We start from the raw sequence: 17,875 nt of genomic DNA on the forward strand, positions 1-17,875 counted from the left end.
TTAAAATTAAGTCTCAGATAAAGTGTAATTTTTCAATGGGACATGTATGCCAGAATGGAAACACTGGAGTTCCATTTTTCTCCATCTTTTACGTACACTTAGGAAAAAAATTATTCCTTGGTACCTGGAAGCATAAGATGTTGAAGCTAATCTCCAATAATTGCAGCGTTAAGGTGCTCTAAATCACTCTTAGTATTTAGTTACTGCTATTCAGAATGATTATTTTAACCCTTTGCATTTTATTAGTACCCAACGTATAGTGACACGAGCTTGCTGAACAGTCCAGTTGCAATGGAAACAGATGGGCCTTTAATTGAAGATTTGCAGATGCTGAAAAAGACAGTGAAAGAAGAGGCTTGTCAGGTAAGGTTATGTGAAGATAATAAAGTACCCTTTACAAATTGTATTAACAAATGATAAATCTGGCAGTTGCTCTTAATTCTGGATTTTTTTGGTTAATTCCAGAGGTAAACTAGCTATATTTTCATCTCTAACTTTTGTGTCTTGCAATAAGAAACTTCATTACAGCTGCTACTTTAAAGTGATAATAGAGCAGCAAGGAATATGGTGTTACATTTCTCATGTCTAGGGATCTGATGAAAACCTCTTGAGATATTCTACAAAAGATTTCATTTCCTTTCAACTTAGAAATTAGCTGAGTCATAGCAGAAGCAGCGCTTTTCCCCTAAGCAGAATTAAAAATGTATAAATCTCTCAACTACATAACAGTTTTGTCTTTAATAAGGAGAACTTATAAAATAGTGAGATACTAGGGATTACATTTCTTTTATCTGTTATTCACAATTTTGGCTAAAGCCTACAGTGTTTTGACAGAACTTGTGAAGTGTCCACCATGTAAATTTCCTTGCCTACACACATAGGCTGTCTTTCCCAATTCACGGTCTGGTAACGTTCCATTACCTACAAAAAGACAAGGAGACTCAAGGCCATTCTAGTCTTCTGTCTTTAGCTAACTATTAGTGATCTCCAAGTGTTTTTTTAATTAACATAAGTGGAAGCAGAGTCCCAGCATTAGAACTAGAGCTTTGGAGAACTATTTGAACTGGGAACTAATGGAAAGTGATGGGGATACAGGGAGCAAGCACTACAGTATTACTCAGATATCTGGTAAAATATCAATAGTCTGAGTACCTCTATATACAGCAAAGTTTAAGATCAGAGCAGTGATGTCAAGGTGAGGGATTGAGATCAGAGATAAAGTCTTAATTTGAATGAAAATATCAAACAAGGAACTTAATTACAATAAACATAACGTGGACTTTACCTCTTTCATTACTTAAAATTCCATTAATTAAACAACTAAAATTATTCTGCAATACTATATTTCATCTATTCTAAGAAATATGTGATTTTGAATTCAGTAGGTTGAAGTTAATAATAATAAACCTCTAAGTTATACTCTGTGATGGCTACCTTTTAAACACTCATTTCTGAAGCAGTTTGCAGTAAAAGCTAATGGAAAAGAGAAAAGTGGTGAAATTAAGTTTTGGAGTTGTTGAGAACAGTTTAAGTGTTCTTTAACCATCTACCCAGGTGCATGCTTTCCTGCATTTCTCCATTAGAAAAGGGTGCAAGAAGTAAATGAAATGATGAAGAGCTCTAAACCTATTTCTCAAAGATAAAGATCCTGTCTTAACTGGGTGAACAGGACAGTTTGAAACTGGAGTTGAAAAAAAAAAAAAAAGAAAAAAAAAAACACAAAACCATAAACTTACAGAAATCTTTAAGTATGAAGCCTGCAAGGAGATTGATCATTGGCTCATGTGATAAGAAAAGGACTGAGGGGCTGTGGGGTACTGTGGACAGCAGGCTAGGTATGCAGTGGCATTTGTGATTGCAGACTGGAGAGAGACTTATCCGTTGCTCAAGTACCAAAGAAAACTGATACTAAAACAAGCTAAACTGGCTTCCCAGGAAAAAAAAAGTCAGCACGAAGGGGTTTTTTTAATTTTTATTTTTTTTTAAGTTAAAAATAAAACATCAGAAGTGAGGAACAGTGCAAAGATCTATACAGTGTCATTGAAAGTAAGGCTTTACGCAGAGTGTCGATATTGAAGAAGAGATGGAATGGCTGAGGAAGGTCTACCAGCAGCTGTTTTTCTTGCCCAGATTGCGAGCGTAGTGAATAGTCTGGTATGATACAACTTGATCAGTGCTTTAGTAACTTACTGAAGATGCTTGTGAAAAAACAAAAGGCAAAGTAAAAGCTGCTTGGTTTTTATAAGGGCCATAAATTATTTTTAAGTGTAGAATTCCTTTTATAAGGCTGTTTAGGGAACAAAGGTGGAGGAAAAATAAAAATTATTTTTCCCAATGAGAAGAATGAAAGAGCAGCATGTCAGATTTATCAGGAAAGAATTATAGCATTCACTACAGGGGAGGAATGTGAATCTGAAATGATGCCATTTGCGGATTGCAGCTGTGTGGCTTAACAGAAATTGTATGGAGTGAAAAATTTCAGTGCAGATCTAATGAGCTCAAATGTATGTGAAGTGTAACAGCTTGGGAAGAGGAGCTGGGGGCAGGGGGGTGAAAAGAATATTTGCAGAAAGGAATTACTGACCTTGTGCTCCTACATAGACTGAGTATAATTTAAAGAAAAAGAATAAATATTAATTAACCAAATTGGGGTAGATTAGAAGGACGTAGAGACTGCAAGAAAATACCCTTATGTAGTTGAAAAATATACTGTCAATACTATCTGGTTTTGATACAGCATTAGTAAAGTAATATGGGAGAATCCTATGAATTCAGGTGTGTGAATGGTGCGAGTAAACAAGCATGGGAAAAGTTAGGATTGTTTGTCTTGGATGTAAAGATACACAAAATGAAAAATGGTAAGAGAAGAGAGGTCAGAGTTTTACTTTAAGAGCAGTTATAATCAAGTGACTGTCACAGTAGTAATGCTGTGATTGCTGGTAGCTCTAGTTTGTTAGGGATGCTCAGTTTTTTGGTTTTTTTGTGGAGGAAAAAAATAATGAAAATAAAAAAAGTTTCAAGACTTAAAACTAGACAGGTGATGGCATAAAAAGGAGATGGTAAGAATTTCATTCCAGAAAGTAAAGATGGATGTGCAAGGAATATTTTAATGTTCAGGAAGTAACATTTTTTGTCAAGTTTGTTCTACTTTGGTTTCAGGCACAGAAAGATCAGAAAAAAGATCGTCCTCTCGTGCGACGCAAGTCAGAACTGCCTCAGGATATCTATACCATGAAAGCCTTGGAATCACATTGCAGAGCTGATGAATTAATATCACATGATGGGCATTAAGCTATTACAGTGAAATATTATTTTGGAGGAACAGTTTTTTTTCTGGACTCAGTTCTACAGTAGAACTTAATTTTTTGTGCCATACCTATTGGTTACACACAAAGTCAAAGTTTTCTTCAACCCAGTTCTGTAGGCAATAACTTAAAAGTATGCAGCTCAAGATTAGTAGTTCAAACAATGGTAAACGACCCAGTTCCGTATGCAGAATATTGGGTTGACAATAATCAAGTGGACACAATTTCCTGGAGGTGTTATCGTAGTACCAGCTGGCTGATAACATGCAGTTTTTATAATCACGTTTGAGAAGAGCATTCTGTAAACTAATTCCATCTAAATAAATGAATGACCAATAGTTGGTACTAATGATAAATGTGCATTTTCAAAAGTAAAATTATATCAAATTTGAGTATTAAACCTTTTGTAGGATTTGTCAACTTTATAGTTGTTTCCACATTGCTATCTTGTAATATACCAGCAGATTTGAAAGTACGTGATTATTCTTTCGTACTATAAAACATGGCTTACAAACTGGTACCTGTCATGACAATCCTTGATCATGATTCCTTTTAAGGGTTCTGTAAATTCATTTCTCCTTTACTTAGGATAAAGATATATATATATATATATATATAAGTATATATATATTCCATGTCCTAATACTTTATGTATATTTAAAGCCATATTTTCCAGTCTTCAGTATATTATATGGCACCAGTATTCCAGAAGTGAACTGGTAGAATAATTTTTCCTAAAAAAAAAAACCAAACAAGTGTTTACTATGACTGGGAACAGATTGAATATAAAATTTCATTTTGTTTTTTTTTTTTTCCAAGTCAATAAAATACTCTTTCACTGTTTTCTCCCTTATCTGAGCTTTTAATACTCAGCATTTTTCTTGGGCTCTAAGAGTTCAGTATTCCATGGCAGATATTTTGTGTCATTTCAGCTGCATCAGTTTTTATCTGAAAGATGAGCATAGCCTTTCAGGAAACAAAACTTCACAAGCTTAGGACAAAGTAAAAGGAGAAAAAGAACAGACAGTTGAATTCCATTTTGCTTCTTTTTTTGAGTCTAAGAGCTGGGGAGATCGTGACCATAACTTTATTGTGAAAATATTTTTGTTGTTGTAAAGAGCACATGTGCTGCAAATACACCTCACAAGTGAACTGAAAACGCATCTGAATTGCTGATGATCTTCAAATGCTGCTATATATTCCACAAGATTACTTGCATGTATTGAGCTTTTTGTTGTGGATGGAAAAGCACGGGAGGAAAATCTTTTTTAAAATATAGTTCTTTGTCTTCAATATTTGATTTCTCTCAGGGTGGCCAGTATTTTGACTTACTTATCCTGCTTACAAGCTGTTTGAAATGTGTTCTGCTATTCTAAATGGGTGATTAGTTTCCTTTGTCTCTGGCAGTAACATGATATAACTTAATGTTTAATGTCTTGATGCATAAAGAGATAAAAATGTGGCTTCTTTAAAAATAGTTTTGTTTCCTTTTTTAAGGAAGTATAATGTCTCCTGCATCCATAAAGATATTGCACAAAGCAGACATTCGTAGTAACCTTGTGCAGATGCTGTGCCTGCTGTTTGTTGGTTGCATTTAACATACAATTTCCAATATTTGTGGTCTATTGGAAGAAAATTGTCAGCAGTAGATATTGGCTTACAAGAACTAAATTTAAAGACCAACCCAACCTATAAGTGGAATGTCCACTGCGTCTGAAACATTTCCTGTAAAACTTGAAACAGATTATGCTTTACCATAAGGATAAACTCTATTAGAACAGTTTAAAGATGCCTTCTCCTTTTGAGGGAAAAAGGGTGCTTTTTTAATTGTGTAAAGCAGTGTCTATGTATTTTGATATACCATTGTTTGAACTTCCATCTTTAGCTGGTAGATTATCAGTTACCTTTGATTTTGGGTGTTCAGTATGTTTGTGCAAGAGGTTGCTGGAAGGAATTATGTTACCCGAGGAGGGGAAGGAAAAAAAAATGTATATCAATGTTTGATCGACTGTGTGATGCTCAACGTATAAGAACATTTTTCACTGTCTAAATTTAATTTCTGTTCTTTATTGAAGATAAACATTCACCAAAAAGAAATAGAAATATGCTATTTCTAGACACCTAAATTTCATATAGATTCATATTTTAAGTTTGGGGCCACTTGACATTTTATTAGGCAATATTCCAAAATCTGTCACCACTAATTGTTTAGCATGTTTATTATCAATAATTGTATATTTATAATCCTTTACTGAACCATCCTTAAAAAAAAAAAAAGAACAACAACAAAAAAACAAAGCCAACAACAACAAAAAGGAAGAAAAATTAAAGTAGAATTTTGGTGACTGTGGTTCTTCATAAAGTTCTGTGTTTGACACCTTTCCCTGTTCTCCAAAATTACACCTGTACATCAGGAATGTCAAAAGTAATATTACAAGTGTCTTTTTAGTGTGGCTTCAGTATGGCTTCATTTTAATATTGTACATACATTGTACTTTGTTTTATGGTAATAAGTAATAAAAATGTAGACTTCATATTTTGTACAGAATCGTCCTATGTACAGAATAAAAACTTCCTAGAAACAGCAAAAATAGGTAAGTGGCACAATTATTTTTCATTAGACAATATCTGTAACATTATGCAGTAGTGGAATGTTAAGTTCAAATGTACCAACATATTTTTTAACATTTTGTAATTCAGTTTTTTTGTTCTGGCATTGTTTCAGAAGGACTTCATACACCTGCCATTTAATTTTGCTTTTATCTAATTTAAAAAGAAAAAAAAAAAAAATTAATGGTGTGTTATATGGACAAATAAAGAACATGTGAATTTTACTTTGCTCATCATGAAAATATATCCAGCACAGGGCCTTTGGGGGGAGGGGGGGGATGTTCAGATTATCATAATTTGAAGAATAGCCTGTGGGAATGAAAGAATTGTGTAAGTTTCACAAAAAAGTGGGAGTGCTACTGATGTTGGTAGTATTAACAAAATAACAGGAAGTAATGGTTATTCTGTAGAAAAAAGCAAGCAACTTGAAGAACAGTTATCAGTACTGAAAAGAACTCGATAAATCTCCGGACTACAGATACAGAAGATCCTCTGTTCTGTATTTTCCCTTGTAACATTTATGTTGACAGGCTTCGAATGAAGTAGCCAAAAAATTAAGGAGATTATAGTGTGTAGGTAAGTGGCCAGGTGGCAGGAATATCAGAAAAGTTCTGACTTTGAAACAAATAAATGGTTATTGGTTTATGTATTACATTTTATCCCCAAACAGAAGGCCCTAACAAAGTATATGTATATCAGTTTGGTTGATTGGTTTGGGATCTCCCTGGATTTGGACTTCTTTGAAAAGATGAGACTTGGCTTATGCTGTCTTTACCTTATGAGGTAAAACTTTGATCTAGTTAAATGCTATGTATGAAAAAAATTCCCATGGGGGAATTTACTGTACAGCTATGGAAGTTAATAATACATCATTCCTTTCTCACATAATTGAAGAGCAGCATGATTGAAGCTTCCTTTCTCTGAACCCCTTCATCCTGGGACTGCATTCACTCCTGCATGAGTGGAGGGCTGCACAAAGTGTGAAGCTACGTAAGCATCCAGCCTAAGGGTTTCGAGGGGAGAGCTTCCAATGTTTTGATACAAGGGAGGAGGGAGCATTCGCATACTTTGCTTCAAGCTATATTAGGCATTCTTGTGGTCCAGAAGACCACACTAAGAGGAGTCACCCTGGTGTGAAGGTCTTGCTGTACTAATGAGTATGCTTTTATGGAGTACGCTGGCTCCATAAGAGCCAGAGATGGGGGAAACAAGTGCTTGTTTTTTGTGGGTTTTTTGGTGGATTATTTTTGTTGTTTTTGCTTTATTTTGGTCTCAAATACTACCCAAGTACTACCAAATGCAGGGAAATGAACAACTTTTATCGTTTGCTGAAATTGGTCTCCATGATGATGAAGTTGCAGAAGAGAAATGGGCTGGTTTGGCACGGCTCCACTCAGAAATTGAAATGAATTGGCAGATGTCAGTGAGTTGTGATACAGGCAAACTGCACCTAGGTGGGAAGAGTTGAGAGTAGGAAGAAATGCAAATATGATGCAGAAAGGTTGGTTGGTTGTTTCCCATTCGTTTAAACTTACAAGATAAGCACGGTGCATTTCACTTGAATGTGTAATATGAGTTGATGAATAACTTCTACCTGTGGTGACAAGCTCCTTTTTTCTCCTTTTCAATCCCCACTTCACTTGTTTTGTCCATCAGATCTTAGTTCAGTACCCTGTCTCCCTATTTCAGACATTGCTTAATTGAGACGTTATATTTCAACTAATCCCCAGCAATTATTGCACAGTGATTTACAGTGCTCCAAATGCTGCTTATCACTTGCCATTTAATATGAAAGTAGGGATTTGGCTTAAATTTACTGAATACTATTATTCTCCTCTTATAAATAACATCTGTGAATTATTTTCCACTGTTCACTCAATGACGTAAAGGTGAGTGAGAGTATTACAGTATTGAATTTTAAGAAATCTCAAAAGTACGTCGCAAATATGAGAAGATACAGAGTTGAAAGATTGGTGAAATCACTGAAGGAAAATGTTAGCATCAGAACGGAGGGGGGTGGAACATCTGATTTTCTGTAACTCAGGCAACTGGCCTTCAAAAATGTACCAAATCATGACAAATAAAATCTCCTAATTTTTTTTCTTTTGTGCCTGTGGGAAGCTTCTGTAGACCTTTGGAATTCTGAGGCTTTCTTTTGTTCCATTACTAAAATGACTGCCTCGATCTACCTCCAGTAGATACCAAACTGTTGTTCACCTTGATTGAGCAAACTAAAGCCTGTTCTTTGCATGCTTTAATGCTGCCTGATAACTTGTGCAGGGGAAAACAAAGAAACAACCAAAAAAACTAGTTTATCTTGTCTTTTATTTTGGATTCCTTTAACTCAAAGCACTTCTCAGCCCCTTTAACTTCCCTTCACACAGTAGATGAAGGTGTGGTGATTAAAGAAATAGAAAGCGACTAATCTAAACTGCTTTTTAGTTGGAAGTAGTCTGGCACTTAACATAGCAGAATCCTAGTCTTCTTCTTTACTATATGGCCTTGTGAAGTATTTAATTTGTCCTTAAATGTAAGACTTGCTGGTTTTTAGGCTTTTTCTTAATACTGCTTTTTTTGGGGGGGGAAAGGGGGGGTGCATTTTGGCAGTAATTGATATAAATAATTACTGCAATTCTTATTTCCTGTCTCTGTCCTGCTTTCTCCTCTGTACTTCCTTACTTCACTTTCCTTATTTCTTCCCAGCAGCAATTCTAGATTAATGATATTGTATCTTCCTTTGTAAGCCTCAAAGGTGGTGACATTTTGGTGCAGCAGATGACAGCTGTTTAGAAGAGTGAGCATGCTGCCTAGCTTCAGCTACCTTCTTTGAGATTCCAGGTTATGCTTGAGCCAAGGTGTTCATTTAAACTTGTGTTTTTTTGGATCCTTGCCTGATCTGATGTTTACTGTGTGGATACGATAGGTGGCTATTTCCCCCGGTGGGAAGCAGCAAGGCAGGGCCTAGCTATGGATCTTCAGTAGAATTCAGCCTTGACACAGCTTTTTTTTTTTCCTTTATTTAGTCTAATCCTAAAAGCATAACTTATAGAAGAAAGTGTGTGTGAACAGGCTGGCCTTCAGATGGAAAACGGGAGTGTTGTACCAAACACTTGAAGAACACGGTTAATGGCATATTAAATAGAACACTCAGATGACTTGGCTACCTACTGCTCAGGGGAGAAGGCTCTGAGGCTACAGGGAGACTAAGTAAAAGGGGCTTAAGAAGGGGGGAGGGGGGAAGAGATGTGATAAGGATTTAAACTAGAGGGTAGATTTAGGTGAGGTGGCAGGAAGGAATTCTTCACGCTGAGGGCTGAGGCCCTGGCCTGTCTGCCCAAGAGCTGTGGCTGTTCCATCCCTGGACGTGTTCCAAGGCCTGCAGCAAGGGGTGGAACTGCACGATGCGTAAGGTCCCTTCCCCCAGAAGCCGTTCGGTGATTTATTAGGCTGCAAATAAGCTGACGCACGAGCTGGATCCATAAAGCGACCAAGGTGAAAAGCCGCAGCCGAGCGTCATCGACGATAGTGCCCGGCCCCAGCGCCTGCGGACGAGGGCTTTCCGCCTTCGCTCTTCCCGAAGGAAGCAGTCAAATAAAACAATACTGCTTCTTGTTTAAGAAACGAGGAAAGTGCGCGGCCCCGGGCGCAGCGCTCCCCGCCGCAACGCCTCACGCGGGCCCGGCGCCAAGCGGTGCGGCCCGGCCCCGGGGCGGAGCGCCCTGCCCCTCCCAGGCTCCCCCGCGCTGCTGGGCGTCGCTTATAAGGCGGCGGGCGGTGCCGGAGCGGGCGGTGCCTCCTGCCTCGGCATGTCTGACTCCGGCAGCGGCGCGGGCGGCGGCCCCGGCGGCGGCGGCGAGGAGGGCGGCATGGAGGTGTCGGGCTCGGCCGTGCAGAACGTGGCCGACGTGTCGGTGCTGCAGAAGCACCTGCGCAAGCTGGTGCCGCTGCTGCTGGAGGATGGCGGCGAAGCCACCGCGGTGCTGGAGGCGGCCCTGGAGGAGAAGGGTGCCGTGGAACATATGCGCAAGTTCCTCTCCGACCCGCAGGTGCACACGGTGCTGGTGGAGCGCTCCACCCTTAAAGGTGAGGCGAGGGCCCGCTCCCGCCGCCATCACAGCGTCACAAAATGGCGGCTCTGGGAGAGAGCGAGGGATGGAGGGCGGGTGCGGCGCTTGCGGGGCTCCGCCGCCGTTCTGCTCGGGGCCGAAGGGCCGGGCGGTGGCTGCTTCCGCCGCGGCCGGAGTCCGCTGCGCTTTGTTTGCTACGGCGGGCGCCGGAGAGGCGCTGGCGGCGCTGCAGGTGGTGCCCGCCTCCCTGCCGCCTGCCCGCCCGGAACGGCGGGACGAGAAGGGCCGGAGCTGGAGCTGCCCAAGCGGGGCTGCGCCGTGCTGAGTCGGAGCGCCCCGGGTTCCTCAGTCCGGGCGCGGTGTCGTTGTTTAAGAAACGCCGCCGGGTGCTGCGCTGCGTAGCGCAGCCAGGCTGGCTGACAGAGGGGCGTTCCTGCGGTTTATGTGCTCTGTTCGTTTGAGAAGTGGCTTTTTATTAAGGCAGTCAGCAGCCGTTGACCGTCAGCAGTCCCTAAATAGGCCCTTCTGGTCACAGGATCTAGCGTGACGGATGCTAAAAAATACGAGTAAGGCCCCTTTCTAACACGGAAGTTTGCCATTAAACAATGCCTGCTGTCTGCGGCTGTGTGAACGCCCTGCGCTGAGCGGCGTCGCGTCCCGCATCCGGGCTTTGCTGGGGCCGTTCCCCCCAAGATCCTCCTCCTCCCTCCCGGCTCAGCAGGGATGACGGGCAGAATTTTTAGACGAAAGACCTGTATGCCGTTAAGGAGGTTCACAGGAGTCTGCACGGCGTTAGCAGGCAGCGCGGGTGATCTCTGAAGTCCTCTCATGGGGCCGGTTGTGCTCCGTTGAGAATAAAGCAGTGAAGCACTAGAGATCAGGCGTGTTTTCACACATTGAAAGAGGCATTCAAGGCCAGGCTGGATGTGGCTCTGGACAGCCTGGTCTGGTGGTTGGTGACCCTGCACATAGCAGGAGGGTTGAAACTAGATGATCGTCATGGTTCTTTTCAACCCAGGCCGTTCTGATTCTGTGACACTTACTGTGTGTGGCAGAAGCTGAATGCTGGTGTATTGTGCATAAAAGCTGCTTGCATCAGTATGTTTGGAGTTAGCAGCTGTTTGGGGAAGACGGATTTCCTGACCCAGCCCACCTTGCATCCAATCTAGCAGCATACAGAGATGTTTTTTCTGATGCAGTTAAAAGCAGTATTTTTGTTGAAATCTGGGCACAAGAAGCTACTGGTTACAAATACAGCTGAACAGAGGCTGTGTTTCTAAGTAGTGGAACGTTATGCAGTATCACTTGCTATGCAGCCTGCCAGCAGCTTTCACATGGGTTCCTGTGGTGTCTGATGGGGTATTGTTGTCTGGCCAGGCTCCTGGTGCTCAAGGTTGCAGCCTGAGAGTGTGCCTCCTATGCAGGGCCAGATGAAATGGGAGAAGAGTGCAATGCATCTGGTCAGGGTGTGTCCCCCATCAGGGAGTAGCCTGCACAGAAACCTCTGCATTGCAGTACAGCTCCACATCCCCAGGAATTACATCATCTGATAAGGGCTGCACTACTGCCTGATCGCCCCTGGGGGCTGTGATGCATTGTGTTCCTCTTTTTGTTCTGACTTGATTTCTAAATCACTTTTCAAAGAAAAAGTCTGAAAATACAAAGCAGCATACAAGGAAAAAAGTAACTGTTTAGTGTTCTTTCTGAAATGTAGCTGTCCTGGAGCATATTCCTGCAGAAAAATGCATTAAATTTCCTGTATTCCAGAAGATTTCATTCAGTTTCATAAGCAGAAAGGGGGTGACAGTGTGGTTGTTGTAATGTCCATTGTTTTGAGGGTTGGAGGGGCTTTTTGGTGGTTCTTTTTGTTGGGTTTTTTTTGTTGTTGTTTTTGGGGGGGCTTTGTGTTGCTTTTTTTGCTGTTTTTTGGGGGGGGTGTTGTTGGGCTTCTTGTTTTTGGGGGGAGGGAGGTGTTGATTTTTTTATTTTATTTTGTTGTTTGTTTTTTTTTTTTGTGGCAACCTAGAAAATTGAATGGAGTTGTGCTACAAAACCAATGGACCTATCCTGACTGTGAGGAATATTGCAAAGTAGAATTTAACTCCCACTACTTTGTGTGATAAGTTGATGTAGGAATTAAAGATTAGAAAACGTTGTAGCAGAATATGTTTGAGAGGGGACAACAGAGGTTTTAAAAATAAAATGTTTTTTACGTAGCGTATTTTTTGCAGAGGATGTGGGAGATGAAGGAGAAGAGGAAAAAGAGTTCATTTCTTACAGTATCAGCAATGACATACATTACGGAATAAAATCAAACAGGTGAGTTAGTAAAATAGATCTTGATGTTTTTACCCTATTGAAGCAAAAGCTACACTAGCAGGCAGATGATCAGTATTTACTCGTGCTTCATGCAGTGTGCTTTTCAGGGGGGCAGTGACTTTTCAGTGGGTAGGCTCTGATAAAGCAAATGCATCACAAGGGATGGACTGAGAAAACGAATAGTTCTGAGGTTACATTCATAAAGGAAATTGTCTTATTTCATGAGCATACATATAAATACAACACACCTGCAACTGGGGTTCAGTAATTTCATGTTTTTGTTTGGCCATTACGTGTTGCATTTCTATACGAAGCTTGTTAAGGTGAGTGCCTCTAGTGTCCATGTACAGTGGGTGCGTAGTGACAGCTGAATACTTCAGAATTAAGATGTGTTTATTGGAAGCCTTGTTTTCAAGCCCCAGAAGCAGGATTGTAAAGTATAAGATGGAGGTTAGCATTTACGTCCTGTGAACTGAACTTGCAGTCGGGTTAAAGCTGTTCTGGCTCCAAGTTTCAGATGGTAAAACTCTCCTCTCTGTTCTGCAGCCTGGCATTCATTAAGCGCACACCAGTGATTGATGCCGACAAACCAGTGTCGCTCCAGCTGCGAGTGCTCACTCTCAGTGAAGATTCGCCGTATGAAACACTACACTCTTTCATTAGCAGTGCTGTTGCTCCCTTTTTCAAGTCCTATATCAGAGAGTCTGGCAAAGCAGACAGGTAATTCAATATAAATGCTGCACTTTCCTACTAACAGATAAAAGCAAGTGTTCAATGCGAAACAGCAAAGACGATGACCAAGGCAAGTCGTAAGTGAAAGCGTTTAAGTGTGTAGTTGTATATGAAGCTACTGCTGACCCAGAGGAATGGGGGCAGGGGGATGACCAGGATGGTTTTTTGACTCTGTGCCAAAACAGAGCGCTCTGTGCTCTTTCAGGGATGGCGATAAGATGGCTCCTTCAGTTGAGAAGAAGATTGCAGAACTTGAAATGGGCCTCTTGCATCTGCAGCAGAATATTGAAATTCCGGAGATTAGTCTGCCAATTCATGCAACCATTACTAATGTTGCCAAGCAGTGCTACGAACGTGGAGAAAAACCAAAGGTTACAGATTTTGGTGAGAAGGCTGAGGATCCACTGTTCCTCAATCAGCTGCAGTCTGGAGTCAATCGCTGGATTAGAGAGATACAGAAGGTAAGAAGACAGGTGCCAGACTGTGTGGGAGATTCTGTGTAGTACCGTGAAAAAGCCCACTGTGTGTCTTCATGGTGAAACTGGTAATGTAGCACTACGTGCAGAATATCTGAGACTGCTTTTCTAAGGCATCAAAGACTCTGGTCTAATTCTAGACTAGACTAAGCCTTGTCTAAATGTTGAGACTAGTATAAATTATTCTGTAGGCAGTTGAGAATGTGACCATGTTACCTCTACTGGATAAAACATCTGCACATAACTGGCAGTTTCCCAGTGAAGTTTGTAACCAGTCCTCAAATCTGTACAGCAAGTTAAGAGAAACAGGACTTTTGTTTTGTTCTGATGTTTCTCCCGGTGCATCCACAACCACTTCAGAGCAGTTGCTCCACTTCTGTCTCACAATTTGTTGTACTCCTGCCTATTATTACACAAAGGAACTCTGCTGTTCTTTTTGCACCCAGAATTAGCACCTACTTCTTTATTTTCTTCATGGGAACAATAAACATTAAATCCTAGTAGATGTTATATGTCCCAGTTATATTTAGTAATAGAACAAGGTTTTGCAGCAGAACCATGTAAGTGAAATGGTTTTTTCCCTTCCTCACTCCCTGTTTTTTTCTTTATTTTTAAGGTGACCAAACTAGATCGAGATCCTGCATCAGGCACTGCGTTGCAGGAGATCAGCTTCTGGTTAAACTTGGAGCGTGCTTTGTATCGTATTCAGGAAAAACGCGAAAGTCCAGAGGTTCTTTTAACTCTGGATATTCTGAAGCATGGCAAACGTTTCCATGCTACTGTCAGCTTTGATACAGACACAGGTAAAACATTTGTTCCATAAATCTCTTTACCATCATCTTTGTGTTCTTCAGATGTTCTCTGGAAAACCTGTTCTGAAATGTCAGTGTTGTACAAAGAACAGTGCTTTGTAGAGGAATGTTGGTCTCATTAAAGCTACTGTCTTGTGCAGATTGGATTAACGAAATGAAAAGTTCTAAATCAAAACATCTTTTGCTTTTAGGTCTAAAACAGGCTCTGGAAACTGTGAATGACTATAATCCACTGATGAAAGATTTTCCGCTGAATGACTTGCTGTCTGCTACTGAGCTAGACAAAATAAGGCAGGCCCTTGTTGCAATATTTACCCATTTGAGAAAAATCAGAAACACAAAGTATCCAATCCAAAGGGCATTGCGTTTAGTGGAGGCTATTTCAAGAGATCTGAGCTCTCAGCTGCTTAAAGTGTTGGGAACCAGAAAACTGATGCATGTTGCCTATGAAGAGTTCGAAAAGGTACGCTTTGGGGTTTTGCAGTGGCAGCAGCTGTGTTTTTGCATTGAGTAGTGACTATAAAGAGATACTTCACTTGGCAGCTAAAGTTCATATCTTGAAACTTTCTTCAGGTAATGGTTGCATGCTTCGAAGTTTTCCAAACCTGGGATGATGAATATGAGAAGCTGCAAGTTCTGCTGAGAGATATTGTGAAAAGAAAAAGGGAAGAGAACCTGAAGATGGTGTGGCGTATCAGTCCTGCTCATAGGAAACTCCAGTCTCGTCTTGATCAAATGAGGAAATTCAGGCGCCAGCATGAGCAGCTGAGGGCAGTCATTGTGAGAGTCTTGCGACCTCAGGTAATAATCTTGATTGTTACCAGGCAGACGAGCTATGTGCTTTCCTGCTTACAGGCAATATATGTAATGATGAGGAGGAAAGGGGGTGTTAGATTGAACTAGGTGACTGTAAATGCTTAGTCCTGGTATCTGGGTGTCAGTTGTTCAGTTTTTCCCCCAGGTGTTTTATTGTGTGTCTTAACATTCTGTCGTGTTGTACTGTAGTACTAAAATTCTGTAGAAGAGTAGCAAGGGAAGGGGAAATGAAACTTCAGTTACAGGCTGGCAGAGACTGCTTCTGCAGACCCGGTCTTCTTTCTAAAGTGGTCAGGTTAAATACAAATTCAGGAAACAGCTCTTCAAGTTGGAAATTCACTTTCCCTTCCAAAACGCTTGCTAAAAGTCTCAGTCTTAACTCTGACATATTTGACATCCTATGTGACCGTATTCATGTTGATAGGCATAGCAAGAGATTTAAAATAGAGGAGATTAATTAGTGTGTATATACGTGCACAGTAAGATGTGTGTGTGTATATATGTATATATACAAGCTTGGCTAGAGCATAGTGAAAAATGAGTTTATGCTGCACAGTGGTGGAAGTTTATAAGGTAATTAGTTCTGTTCTTCATGGAACTTAAATCTGAAATATTACTAAAACTCTGCTAAGGGTTTGGGTACTAACATGTAACTTTGCAGTGCTTGTTAGAATGGGCTGGCTTTAGCTATTCCTAGGTAAAATTTGAGGCAGCTGACTCATTAACTGCTTTTTAACGCAGGTAACTGCTGTTGCCCAACAAAATCAAGGAGATGTACCTGAACCTCAAGATATGAAAGTAGCAGAAGTACTTTTTGATGCTGCAGATGCTAATGCCATTGAAGAAGTCAATCTCGCTTATGAGAACGTCAAGGAAGTGGATGGGTTAGACGTTTCCAAAGAAGGTACAGAAGCCTGGGAGGCGGCAATGAAAAGATACGATGAAAGAATTGATAGGGTTGAAACAAGAATAACCGCCCGTCTGAGAGACCAGCTTGGTACAGCAAAGAATGCCAATGAAATGTTCAGGATCTTCTCTCGTTTTAATGCCTTGTTTGTCAGGCCTCACATTCGAGGTGCCATTCGTGAATATCAAACACAATTGATTCAGCGTGTGAAAGATGACATTGAGTCTCTTCATGACAAATTTAAGGTACAATACCCCCAAAGTCAAGCTTGTAAAATGAGTCATGTTCGTGACTTGCCTCCGGTGTCTGGGTCCATAATTTGGGCAAAACAGATTGATAGACAGCTCACTGCTTACATGAAGCGTGTTGAGGACGTCCTTGGCAAAGGCTGGGAGAACCATGTAGAAGGTCAGAAATTAAAGCAAGATGGAGATAGCTTTCGCATGAAGCTCAACACTCAAGAGATCTTTGATGACTGGGCAAGAAAAGTTCAGCAGCGCAATCTTGGCGTGTCTGGTCGTATCTTCACCATTGAAAGTACTCGTGTTAGAGGTCGAAGTGGAAATGTCCTAAAACTGAAAGTCAACTTCCTTCCAGAGATAATTACACTTTCAAAAGAAGTGCGAAACCTGAAGTGGCTGGGTTTCCGTGTTCCTCTAGCAATTGTCAACAAAGCTCACCAGGCAAACCAGCTCTATCCATTTGCCATTTCCCTGATTGAAAGCGTCCGTACATATGAACGAACATGTGAGAAAGTGGAAGAGCGTAATACTATCTCACTTCTGGTTGCTGGCTTGAAAAAGGAGGTGCAGGCTTTGATTGCAGAAGGAATTGCACTTGTGTGGGAGTCATACAAACTTGATCCATATGTGCAACGTTTGGCTGAGACTGTCTTCAGTTTCCAGGAAAAGGTTTGTTACACCGTTTATCTTTCAAATTCTGAACTTTAGTACTCCACTAATGAGTCATTAAGCAAAAGTGGACTGTGATAGCTGCTCAGTATTGCTTCAGTAGCTCTTCAGTGAAGTGATCAGTTGAGTTAACACAAATTGGTCAGCTAAATGGATATTTTAGTAGAACTGAAATTGATTGACCTAGTGCATCCAAAATAAAAAAAACCTGACCATTTTTTGCATAGATGTTGTCTCTCTAACCTCTCAAGCTAAATGCTGTCTTTTTTCTTAAACCTTTTCGTTAGGTGGATGATCTGCTGATTATTGAAGAGAAAATAGACCTGGAAGTGAGGTCGCTGGAAACATGCATGTATGATCACAAGACTTTCTCTGAAATCTTGAACAGGGTCCAGAAAGCTGTGGATGATTTAAATCTTCATTCATATTCAAACTTGCCAATCTGGGTCAATAAGCTGGATATGGAGGTATGTTTCAGATCATGTAGTATTTATTTGGAGGAAAAAATATAATCAGGTGCAATATTTGTGCAGATGATGGAATGCTTGTTTGTTTTCAGCTGTTATCTTTTGGGATCAATGAACTCCAGGAAGTTCCTTGGAAGAAACAAGTCTGATTGTGTTTGAGTGTGTAGAACATGCTTAGCAGTAAGGTCAATAAGGGATGGGCAACATTTTCTGTGCTGGTAGTGAAATCTGTTTACCTTAGTAGTGTTTAAAATTGTTGCACACTAGGCCAATTTGAAAGCAGTTAAACTTGCTTAATTCCATTATGTCCATGACAACAGAACAACAACAGAACCCTTGAGTTGGTGTTCACCAAAAAGCCTACCAAAACTCTTAGACCTCTTGCATGTAGTAGCTTGGTAAGGGAGCACTTGGTTCTTTGAGGCATCACAGTGTATCTGGTGTCAGAATATG

General features: G+C 40.7%; 2 protein-coding genes across 3 annotated transcripts in view; both read left to right on the plus strand.

Annotated features, from left to right (window-relative positions):
• Positions 1-5,839, plus strand: part of PPP2R5C (protein phosphatase 2 regulatory subunit B'gamma) — a 75,668-nt gene extending 69,829 nt beyond the window's left edge. For both annotated transcript variants that reach the window (XM_048947568.1, XM_048947569.1), the window contains 2 exons: positions 247-363; positions 3,160-5,839. In XM_048947568.1, the coding sequence (XP_048803525.1) occupies positions 247-363; positions 3,160-3,291 (249 nt within the window). In that variant the 3' untranslated portion in view covers positions 3,292-5,839. The remainder of the gene's footprint in view (positions 1-246; positions 364-3,159) is intronic.
• A 3,849-nt stretch (positions 5,840-9,688) lies between these two features.
• Positions 9,689-17,875, plus strand: part of DYNC1H1 (dynein cytoplasmic 1 heavy chain 1) — a 42,401-nt gene continuing 34,214 nt past the window's right edge. The window contains exons 1-9 of the mRNA XM_048950243.1: positions 9,689-9,998; positions 12,214-12,301; positions 12,848-13,021; positions 13,239-13,494; positions 14,126-14,312; positions 14,513-14,784; positions 14,895-15,122; positions 15,879-16,955; positions 17,243-17,422. Coding sequence (XP_048806200.1) covers positions 9,722-9,998; positions 12,214-12,301; positions 12,848-13,021; positions 13,239-13,494; positions 14,126-14,312; positions 14,513-14,784; positions 14,895-15,122; positions 15,879-16,955; positions 17,243-17,422 — 2,739 coding nt within the window. The 5' untranslated portion in view covers positions 9,689-9,721. The remainder of the gene's footprint in view (positions 9,999-12,213; positions 12,302-12,847; positions 13,022-13,238; positions 13,495-14,125; positions 14,313-14,512; positions 14,785-14,894; positions 15,123-15,878; positions 16,956-17,242; positions 17,423-17,875) is intronic.

The sequence above is a fragment of the Lagopus muta genome, chromosome 6, assembly GCF_023343835.1.
Source record: "Lagopus muta isolate bLagMut1 chromosome 6, bLagMut1 primary, whole genome shotgun sequence".
Classification (NCBI taxonomy): Eukaryota; Metazoa; Chordata; class Aves; order Galliformes; family Phasianidae; genus Lagopus; species Lagopus muta.